At 38.0% G+C, this 12,303-nt stretch overlaps 1 protein-coding gene across 1 annotated transcript in view; it reads left to right on the top strand.

Annotated features, from left to right (window-relative positions):
• LOC134674533 (5-hydroxytryptamine receptor 1A-alpha) overlaps positions 1–6,368 on the top strand; it is a 31,063-nt gene extending 24,695 nt beyond the window's left edge. The window contains exon 2 of the mRNA XM_063532634.1: positions 4,850–6,368. Within this exon, the coding sequence (XP_063388704.1) occupies positions 4,850–6,137 (1,288 nt within the window). The 3' untranslated portion in view covers positions 6,138–6,368. The remainder of the gene's footprint in view (positions 1–4,849) is intronic.
• The last annotated feature ends 5,935 nt before the right edge of the window (positions 6,369–12,303 follow it).

Here is a 12,303-nt window from a genome sequence, read left to right as displayed (position 1 = left end):
ATAGTGACTGTTTCTTTACTAACCAGATCTAAGTATTTTTAGTAACGAAAAAACGTGTAAATTCGAGACTACACCAACAAAGTATTAATAATATTGACGTAATTAATAATCAGCAAGTCATCTTACGTTTTTATTTGGAAATACTGAATGTTGACCCCAAACTCACCTGGTGTTTGACTGCGGAGCTGCTTGTTTTTGCAAAACGGGTTATTCATTCTTGTATTAAAATCGTTTTTAATTAGGTGTAAAAAAAACTAGCACGTGCACAAAAAATAAATATCATTCATTGATTAGCATAGGTATGGACGAGGATATAATACGAGTATATGCTATTATTATTTTAACTATAAATTTATGTTATATACCAAAATTAAGTAAAATTCGTTACAAAAAGTATTGTTTTTTGAAGTCAATTAAAAATTGCCACAGATATTTACGCTATTTTATTAAAATTACATATCTACGGGCAAATCATTCATGTTAAAAATAACTTCGCATGTAATTTCATAATATTTCGTGATTCCATCCATTTCGTGGTCATGTCAAGTCAACACACGATTCACTTTTATGTATTTAAAAAAACCCTTGTCACGCAGAGGGTGGTTCTGATCAATAGTTGAATGGAAATTCCGAGGGGCGATGACCAGATTTTTTTAATAATACGTGTATTCGTAATGTCAAAAATTTCAGAGGTTTCGTCCAATTGTAGACTCAAATATGATAGAATTTTGAGTAATTATTGAAATAAATTCGAAAATAGGTTTTAATAGTCCTGAAGTTCAAAAGCCTTATTAAACAATATATTGTACTTAATATTTAATTAAACATTTAAATGTACTACTTCCGTAAAACGTATAGAGACGGGGATATCCTAACCTTGCTCTCTTTTTCATTTTACGACCGTAAATTACAATGTTTATAATAAAACTTTTCAAAACAAGCCAGATGAGAACACTTTAAACGTCTTTACTAATACCATAAACTTTACGATATCGTTATATCAAAGCGAGTACTCAAATTGTTAAAATATTTATACTTATATGCAATTTTTTTTAACATAATAGCAACAAAAACTAGGTCAAAATATTTTTGGAAATATATACTTACCTACGTCATTGACACATTAAAAATTATGGGTCATAAATAAAAGATATGAGGCATTTTTAAAATGAAATTGCCGTCATTTGCGCTTTCTTCTTTTACAATCTGTCATTGACAGTTTAATTTATGCATGCTTTATATCAAGGTTGAAAAAAGTGGGTTAATGATTTAATCATTAGAGAATATTCTAATATAAACCCTAATTATAATATTGTTTGTGAAAGCTAATGAGGTATTTTTAAATTAAATAGGCCAGCGACATTACCAACCTACGCAAAATAATATTCAATTAAGATTTTGGCTGAAAAAATGCGAGCTCGAATCTGTTTGCATAAAAAAAATATTAGCTCTTCACTGTAGAACTTTTGGCGCCACTCTGTGATCGTCAAGGCCGTTATAATTTAAGATGACGAGTAAAATTAAAAAAAAATGGCGATGAATCAACAGATCTCTCGTTGGAGCTTACTCAGTAATTTACCATAAATCAATATGTTAAAAATATATTCTCGGGAATTTTCATCAAATCATATTTTGATAAAAAAAATTGGTAGTTAAAATTTTACACGAGGTTTTTTTATCGTCGAAAGGAACTGCACACCTCGTATCAAAGTCCACTTTATCTAGTTCACGCGTTTTAAGAGACTGTAAATTCATTATTAGCCAACATCTTCTTAAACGATATGTTAAAATTGTTAAATAAACAATATACAAGACTTGCCGAGGTGTCACGGTCAGTTATGACCTCGACATAGATTTTTTTGTCGAAATCGCAAATTAAAAATAACTTATGACTAATTTTCTAAACTCTTGTAGGTACGTTCTTTTTTATACGATGTGAAAGTCTTGAAGAGTTTACGAAAACAGTAATAAATATTAAATACTTACTTACTATTATGTGAAGTTTATATTATCTCCAAAAATTTTGTAATCTCTTCGTTTAAATTATAAAAAAATATCTACACAAAAGCTCTTATAGATTTTAAAATCAATGTGCATGAATGTGCACGTAAGCAAATATTCCTATTACACTACAAATATTGACATTCGATAGCAATTACAATTTCTAATCAAATCAATCAATGTAAGACCATGAAACATTTCTACACCACAAGGCTTATGCTAACGTGCAGCGTTGCACACCAATGGTCTTGTATTCCAATGCATGTATACAATTGTATACATTGAATTGGATCAATTCCGCATACGAGAGAAATACAAATGCAATTATATACAATTTATGCATGATTTGATTTTCAAATAATGCTTGAGGGTCATCGCGATCCAAGGGCAATATACATATGTATGTGATGGGAGAATATTCTGGTTTGTATGGCCATGGTTGTTGCGAAGGGGAACTCAAATAAAAGAAATCGGTCGTCATAAATCACCATCAAAATTCTAATTTAAGCATCAAAGATTGAAAAATATAGGATCAAGAAACATATTATAGAAAGCATATTTTAAGATTTTAATAAAACTACATATAAATAACTAAAGTAAATACCAATGCGAAGTTTCTTTTCTCTTCGTAAATATTCATAGGAATAGGAGCTATTGCTCTAGAGTCTAGACTCGTTTAAATGTAAAAGAACTAGATTTAGAAATCTTTTCAACACCAAAATCATTCAATAACAAAAATAATCACATCTTCCCCGTATTTTATTAATATTAAAAATACATGTAAAGGTTAAAAATTAAGTGTTCTACGTTCTATTAACGTAGTACCTATAAATAACTTTTGGTTCAAACAAACATGTCAAACGGCGTCTTATTTCAATCATCCTCTGACGAGGTTTTGTCCGATTTTGTTTATGTAGCGCGTTTTAAATGGAGTAGCCTTCCCTTGAAATAAAAAGGGAAATGCCGGTTCCTGGATTATTTTATTCCGCAACCTTGGCGATGACAGCCAGATGATTAGTAGATTTCGCTGGAAATTATTAAAGGCCATCAATCTGCCAATACTTGTTTATTTTACATTTCTTTGAGGAAATCAAATAAAAATAACAATAAATTTATGACAAGGGCAAGGGCAGCATCCGCTCGGTGTACCCCTTACATTTCATTAAAGTGTCAAAAGGGTGTCTACGTGTTGGCTTCGGCTCCGCGCACGCTTCCCAAATGTCAAAACACCATTGTTCCGTATTAAAAGACAAAGGTAGAATTCATGTAAGAACATATTTAAGTCAAAGTAAATAAAAAATGCGATCATCGTAGTTAGAACAAGCTAATAATGTGATATTATTATTGTGATTTTATGTGACCAACTGCCCTATTCGAACGTTAAGATACGTCAATTAATAGATCTAGAAACGATAAATGGCTCTGTGTCAAAAGTGACGTGTTTGTTTGAAGAAACGTCACATTTGACACTGACATATCTAATCCATATCGTTTCTAGATCTATTAATTATTGACGTTATCTTAAAGTTCGCATAGGACCGTATGTCCGAGTCGGAATATCCGTAAATCGTGTTTAATTTGAAAGACACACTTCTAAATCAAACAAATCATCAACAAACGATTTATTTGTTATTCATAAAAAAACGTATTATTACGTAAACTAACAAGCATTCGGAAGTGATTTTGTTCACATGATCGTATATTATATGTTATTGACCTTTGAAGAGTTTTGGCATCGCTCGAGGTAACCATTAAGAAAAATAAAATAGGTATTTCCTGTGATATATAAGATTTTCAATGGTACGGAAAATTTACTATGACAACACGAGAGTTACTACTATTATGTTATCATAATTATGATGTAATATAATCTATGATGTAATATATGTAATTAAAGTGAAAATTATAGGTAATGATTTTATAATGAACCTACAATTTATTTCTCGGTATTATGTGTACTTAATGGCTTCTTTTAACATCGAAATCAGTAAATATTGTGTGTGATGAGCGCTAATCCTTTTCTGGTTGACCAAAGATATAATTAGTTTACTTTTTTGCCTTGACACATTTGTATTATGTTAAAACTCAGTTGCTAACAATAAGATTGATTAATCGAGCAGTAACATTGACTGTATAGAATATAAATCGCCGGACATAAAACAATTATTCACTACATAATGAGTATAATGACTATATGTAATTAATGTGGCATGGCAGTATTGTATACAGAGTTGCGTACGCGTTGATGGAAACAGTGCATTATGCTTTCGTAACTTTTAGTAGAATAAAGGTCATACTGTAATAGCTTTATGTTACTAATAACCAAAGCCCTTGGTGGGTAATATACGTACTCGAACCGGCGGAATAAAATAGTAAGCACATCTTAGTTTCAAGTTTGATCTTTCGAACATATTTCGGCAGCTTGGACGTAATGTTTTATTGCTTTGGAACAAGTATATGTTTTATAAATTAATGATTATTACGTCAATATTTCATTAACGGATTATTGTATACCAGATATTACTGCACAAGGCCGGATTGGACGGAAAACTTCCGGAATTCGCAAAACCTATACGTGAGCAATTTATGAACGCACGGAATAACCAGCTTCGAGACCAATCAATAATTCCTGAGTGTTCTATTACCTTAGGAAAGAAATATTTACAAAACATGGCTTGATTGATTCTGATTGTTCTCTGATTAATTACTCCACAAAATCAGGACAAAGCCATAAAACCGCTGATTAATACGTAGAAAATTGACACAACCTTGCGTTCTTGTTTGAGAGCGCACCCAAATCAACAACCAGTGTGGCAAACATTCCTCATTCGCGTTTCTGTTGTTACAGGTTCGTCATAAACTTGCTGGCGACGAATTTGCTGACGACGTCCATGTTGGCGCCTGCGCTGTTTGGCGAACATTCCACGCTGATCCGATCGGAACAGATGGCCTGGTTAGAGGCGGGCGACGCCGCCGCTGCGGCTTGCAGCCTTGCCGCACTGCTCTCGGTCACGCTGATCGCGCTGGACCAACACCACGCAGTGACAGACCCGCTGCGTTGCCACACCCGCCTGCTTCAACGCAGGCCCGTCGTCCTGTGCGCCACTACTTGGCTCATCGCCGCTTCGGTAGCAGCGATTCGCGCCACCATTGCCGTAGTCCGCCACTTCTACCCGGACGAGCCAATCGTGCAGGGTGTTGAGCTAGTTTATTCCATCGTGTACTTAATTCTTGGCATCCTCGCTCCGGCTACCGTTGTCTGCGTTATGTATGCGAGAATTTACCGAGCGGCGCGCTCCTCCGGTCTCCGAGCGCGAGCCCACGGGGCCAGCGCGCTGCAGCTCCACGAACCTCATGCCAACTTACCAGATCTCATTGAAGAAGGCGAAGGTCTTACTCTTAAGATTGATGTACCCGAAAACGGTCCCACGGAAGAGACTGATCGCAAATTCGGCCCGTTCCTGCTTCCTCCAGATCAGCCGCGTCGGTGCCCCTCTGTCGCAAGTTTGAGAAATGCGCGAAAAGATGGGAAATCGAACGAGGATTTGAGGAAAGGCTTGCCGGCGGTGAGCTCTGCTCCGTCGCTAGCGGCGCCTCTGTTGGCCGTACAGCCGCGGACGCCGGTCCCTTCCGCAAACGGCTCGAGGATTACGTCGATCCGGTGCAGAATTTCAAATGCATCACTTTTCCGCTACCGCGAGGAGTCTCGCGCGGCCCGCGTCGGAATCCTTACCGGCGCGCTAGTGATGCTGCATATCCCACACGCCGTCACCGCCGCGGTGTCAGCGGCCTCGCCTGGGCTAGGCGACTACGCCCGCACGCCCGCCCTGGCGCTCCTGTTGCTGGCGTCTGCGGCTTCCCCGTTCCTGTTTGCGCTGCGGTCGCGGCGCGTGCAGCGTGAGGCGCGTCGCTTGCTGTTGCCTGAGAAAAGCGCGTGGGAGCGCGCCTCGGGCGTGGCATCGGCAGCGGTGGCCGACGGGCAGCGCGCTCGCGCGGCCCTGGAGCTGCTGAGAACCCTGTCGCCCGGGAACGCTAGAGAAGCGCCGCCGGCGGGAAACGCTGGAGAGGCGGGTGCGTGCCGAGGCTCCTTCAGCTCGGGCGGCAGCACCCAGCTGTCGTCCGCGTCGGACGAGTGACCGCCGCCCCCGCCGCCCCGGCCCGCGCGGCCCACCCGGGTGCACTTCGCGCGACCCACCGCTCTACTTATCTGTGATACTAAGTTAAGCCACGCGCTCGGCGCGACTGCCAGACTGATATAGTTTAAGTTAATTTATTAATGTGTCAATGTACCTTGCCGCTAAGCGGACAACTTTTATTACCTGATATAAGTAAGTGTATGGAAATATTAAAATTCGTATCGAAATTTATTTACACAGTTTTCTTTGCCAACCAACATCACTTTTCAACTTGTTTTTGCACGTGTTTTACGTCAATCTACCCAGTTTGTATGACAATAGTCAGATTTTGTATAAATCTATTTACCATTACCATATATTATTATGTGCAAAAAAGTGTTGAACTTCACCCTACAGAAAAATGAGATCACGGGTTCAAGGTGGTTACGAAATATAATTACAGCTAGCCCATTCATCTGGTTTAAGATAATTGTATAGGTATACTATGATAATACATCATACTGTTTTCTCTCCAACCACCTACAATCCTCAAGCGCCACTTGCCATGCCAGTAACCCGGGGTTAACCGATTAAACCTGTAGTTACCTACCGGTTATGAGTACAACTTTATACTGAGTTAACGGTTTAACCGGTTAATCCCGGGTTAGTGAAATGGTGCAAGTGCAGACACTAACGCCTATATACCTACTGCAGACCACAAAAATTTAGCAACGATACGAAAACTGGTCTACGCTAACGTTGTATATCGTTGGATTGCTTTAATCCGACAAAGTTACCAAACGGCACGCTACTGTAATTTCATATTATATCGCAATATGTTGACCAATTCAGATCTCTAGGTATATCATGAGCAAGGTCGCGAAAACTTTCTTAGTGTCAGAAGTTAGCGGAGACTTGCGGCTCGATTCGGGATATGAATTAGAGATTAACTAGATACGACTTAGTAAAGATATGTGACATCTCACGGGTAAAGGTACCTTATGGCGGTTGGCGCTTACGCTATGCGACGTAGCGGCAGCCACCATAAGGTCCCTTCTTCCGTGGAACGTCACATAACTTCACTATTTCATATCTAGTGAATCTCTGATTCATTTCCCGAATCGCGCCGCCAGCCGCCATAAGGTACCTTTTACAGTGGAACGTCACATATATTTACTATTTCATATCTAGTGAATCTCTAAATCAGTTCCCGAATCGCGCCGTTGGTGTTCGAATGACAATGAGTTGACCGGATATGCACGTGGCGACTACATTAACATGGCGGGTAAAGTGTGTAAGTATATGTGAGAGGAGATGACGTATATTGACGTCCTACATATGTAGATGTGGTAAGAAAAAGGTGGCTACACTATTTGCTGGAACTGCTGTATAGTCCACTCTAAAATATTAAACTTAAATGTCTTCTTATAAAATTTATGCAAAGAAAAGTGGGTTTATAAAAAAATCTATAGGTAAATTTATAAATATTATTTAGAGGACATTTTTACACGAATTAACTAAGCCCCTGAAGCTCATAAAGGCTTGTGTTGTGCGTACTTGGACAACGATATATATAAATACTTAAATACATAGAAAACAACTCAGGAATAAATATCTGTCATCACACAAATAAATGCCCGTACCGGGATCCGAACCCGGGACCATCGGCTTCATAGGCAGGTTTAAGAGCCCTTCAACGTGCACACTAGCGCCACAGCTAAATAATCGTGGTTATTTAAATTTAACGAAAGATATTGAAAAAAGGGGGCCTCTACGTATTGTATTGTGTAGTTATTTGAGTACGTTTTGAATACATCAAACTAGTTTTTGTGTTGCTGGTTTCGTCGATCTATGAACTCAAAACAAAAACGGCCGTTTTAACTTTGGACGCATAGATTGACGAATCCAGCAACATAAAAACTAGTCTGATGTATTCAAAAGGTACTTAAATACACAATACAGTACGTAGTGGCCCCCTTTTTTCAATATCTTTCGTTAAATTCATTTAATCACGATTATTTAGCTGTGGCGCTAGTGTGCACGTTGAAGGGCTCTTAATGATAGAAAATGTATTTTTCTTTCCTGGTGTTTCTGATGTGAATGTTTTGTGTGCATTTACGAAATAAATGAATGAATATGAACAGCAGATATATTTTAAGAGAATAGATGTTTTCCGCTGAACTAGTACCATTTTTAGTGCCCAAAAGGCCAGTCCTTAGATATAATACGTCAATGACTAGCACCGATGAAAATTAGTTCGTAAGCGCTGGTGGCCTAGCGGTAAGAGCGTGCGACTTTCAATCCGGAGGTAGCGGGTTCCAACCCCGGCTCGTACCAATGAGTTTTTCGGAACTTATGTATGTACGAAATATCATTTGATATTTTCCAGTCGTTTTTCGGTGAAGGAAAACATCGTGAGGAAACCGGACTAATCCAAATAAGACCTAGTTTCCCCTCTGGGTTGGAAGGTCAGATGGCAGTCACTTTCGTTAAAACTAGTGCCTACGTCAAATGATGGGATTAGTTGTCAAGCGGACCCCAGGCTCCCATGAGCCGTGGCAAAATGCCGGGATAACGCCAGGAAGAAGAAGAGATGAAAATTAGTTCGTGTAGTTCCACGCAACAATTTTGTTTATTCTAATAAATTTTACACATGAAGATAAACTGACCCAGTAATGGGAACCGTAACAGTAGTGTTTAATCTGGTTTATTCTGACCGTATAATAAAATAAAAGTGTCTGACTAGACGAAAATAATTATATGCATCTGGGCTAGCCTTATCAATACTAGAATTGAGTTCATGGTGTACACATGGTATAATGTATCCGTAGAAAACAATAAGCCACTAGATGGATGACAATTAAACAATAGGTACTTGCAATTATATAAAATGGCCCCAAATTTAGCATGGTACGGGCCGACTGGACTTTCTTTGGGGCCATTAGACGAGGTCACTATGATTGACACACAAAACAAATACACACACAGTCTGTAAACAGAAGTGGCTAGCACAGGATTAGCGCGACAGTACGAGTATCTCGCGGCGAGATAGACTTTTAACATAGTTAAAAAAACCGGGCAAGTGCGAGTCGGACTCGCGCACGAAGGGTTCCGTACCATAAAGCAAAAAAAAAAACGAAAAAAAATGCAAAAAAAAAAAACGGTCACCCATCCAAATACTGACCACTCCCGACGTTGCTTAACTTTGGTCAAAAATCACGTTTGTTGTATGGGAGCCCCATTTAAATCTTTATTTTATTCTGTTTTTAGTATTTGTTGTTATAGCGGCAACAGAAATACATAATCTGAGAAAATTTCAACTGTCTAGCTATCACGGTTCGTGAGATACAGCCTGGTGACAGACGGACGGACGGACGGACAGCGAAGTCTCAGTAATAGGGTCCCGTTTTACCCTTTGGGTACGGAACCCTAAAAAAGACGGGTAGTCTATTTAACTAAAACAAAAAGTTAATTCTGCATCATTTTTTTAAACAAAAACGGTAATTCACCTAAAGTACCTAAACAATAAATTAAACTTGAGCTAGGTACCGCGAATTTAATTTGAAATTTCCCTTTGCAACTGAAAAAAACATCTTTCAATTTCAAAGCTAATTTTCTATAGCAGTACATACAAATTGTCTTTATTACAAAAATTTGACTTCGTCACTAGGTAATAGGATTTCCTCGAAAAACGGACTTAGATGGAAAATCAAAATTGTTTTCTTGTAACTAAATATCTAGCGGGATGGCAACAAAGAGGATCATAAGATAATAGCCAATAAATTAAGTAATTTTTCACCACACCAGCTCGGAAAGGCTTACTTTGCACTTCAAGAAGTGATAGCAAAGTTGCATTTTATTCACATGTGAGGCAATGTAATCAAATGCAAATTTTGAGTTGTTTTCTTATGTTGGCTAGTAGAATTGACGTTTAAATTAAGATTATGGATGATAAATATTTAATAACATTCATTTGGATTTGATTGGGTTTGATTTTGTTTGATATTTTACGTTTAATATTTGCTTTGGGTTGGTGTGGTGAAAAATGTTGTGTTTCACTCGGGGGCAAATTTTATTCACTCGCTACGCTCGTGGTTCAATTTTGGAATCTTTCACTTGCTCGGGTATCAATATTAGCACGAGCGGTTAAACAACAACTTTGCCCCCTTGTAAAACAAATAACTATTAATAGGTACCTAAGTAATTTGATGATGGTCAGAATTTTAGGTACTTTGTTGTCAAGCGGACCCCAGGCTCCCTTGAGCAGTGGCAAAATGTCGGGATAGCGCGAGGAAGAATTTTAGGAACTTAAGTAAAATAAGCAACAGCAAATGTCGTGTCTTACAGGGATCTAAAGAACCTGGCCAAGGACCGCGAAAACTGGCGCATACTCCACCGACAAGAGCTATGCTCTTAAATTATGATGATGATGATGAGGTAAAATAAATGATGCGTATGATCACAATGGATGCAGTAATCCAGAAAAATGATAGCTTTTGTTTTTTATTTATTTATTTATTTAAACTTTATTGCATAATCAGGAAAAATGTACAAATGGCGGACTTAATGCCTATTAAGCTATTCTATTTCTTCTAGCTTAGCTTAGTTTTATTTTTAACTTAGCTTAGCTTTTTTATTTTTTCTGTTAGCTTTGTTATTTCTTTGCTTTCTCATTTCAAAAATAACTATTTAAATGTTATAAAGGGTCGGAGAGGTGTACCTCGGTACCTGCAAGGATGACTCACGTTAGAGGCCATTTTCATTTAACTTGTACTTTAAAGCGCGACTTAAGTCGTGTTTCAGTAACGTCTAACCGTTACATTCCTGACAAAATGTATGGGATTTGACATTGACCGTCAGTTTTGTAACGATTATTAAAGGTGCAAAGTTAAGTGAAAATGTCCTAGACCGGGCCGTGTCCTAGCTTCCAGAGCTTACTTTTCTATGACATGACAGGCGATGGCATGATGCTTCCCATAGAAAAAAGATGCGCCGGAGGCTCCGTCCCGGACACGGCCCGGTCTAACGTGAGTTATCCTGTACCCTTTGGACTGGAGTTGAAAATACTAAACTTATAGCTTATGTTCCCTTATTATCGGGTGGGTTGTACGCTTGTTTCCTGATACTTTAACATTATAGAAAAGCAAACAACCACATGTTATCGTCATTAAGCTATGGCTGTGCCCTTGCGTTGCGAACTTAGTGAAAACATGTTTACTGACCACCTCACCCTCCGGCCCTAATGAGCGTACGGTCAACTGAAATATAGTTTGCCTTTATAATAGTACTGGCGACCCGCCCTGGCTTCGCACGGGTTACACAAAAAAAATTAACAAATTATACACCTACACCTTCCTCAAGAATCATTACTTTGTTATCTAGTACAAAATCAGTCGAAACTCTGTAAGAGACTGGGAAACAGCACCCCTAGAGACTTTTGTTCAGGACTCTGAAATCTATAACATATCAAAATCTCAAGATATTTAACTGAAACCACATTTTCCATATTACTTTAGGACCGGGTTCCTTTTTAACTAAATTTTGCTAGCGACTAACCAGCATAGCACATAGTATCGTCCTGGTATAGTCGCGGACGGTCTAGAACGCAAAATGACTAGTGTAATATTTTGCCTATATCGCTTTTAGAGTCTGGCTAGCCAAAAATTGTTGACAGATATTTCGTTGTTGTATCACCAATTGTCTATGATTTAAAAAAAAAGCTAAAAGTCAGTTGTCAATTTATGTCATTCATTCAAATTGTTTGCGGTTTATAAGGGGTTTATTTTAAATAATATTAATAATTTCTATACTGAGTGAGGTTTGCAAACTATTATTTAAGCTCGTAAATAATTACGACAATGTGCGATGTCGACGTGTAGCTTTGTATAACGAAAAACTGCAATGTTTACAAGTCCTAACCAAATGTAAACAAATTAGAAGGTTGGTGCTCTATAAATATTTTGATACTTTAAGTACTAGCTCTAACATTTGTCTATTACTTTGATTAAGTACGTGAATTTATTAATGCCTGAATCTCATAAACAGTATAAGTGTATAAAGAAACGGATAAACTAAAAGTTCTAAAAAATATCCATAAAATCTAAATATTGGAACGTAAACATATGTGTTTGTCGTTGACTGTACTTTAAATAGTGGTACAAATTATGTGAGCTGACTTTGAGTGCAC

This window comes from Cydia fagiglandana, chromosome 20 (assembly GCF_963556715.1).
Source record: "Cydia fagiglandana chromosome 20, ilCydFagi1.1, whole genome shotgun sequence".
NCBI lineage: Eukaryota > Metazoa > Arthropoda > Insecta > Lepidoptera > Tortricidae > Cydia > Cydia fagiglandana.
Note: the sequence above shows the minus strand (reverse complement) of the source record. Positions and strands in the feature narration are given on the sequence as shown.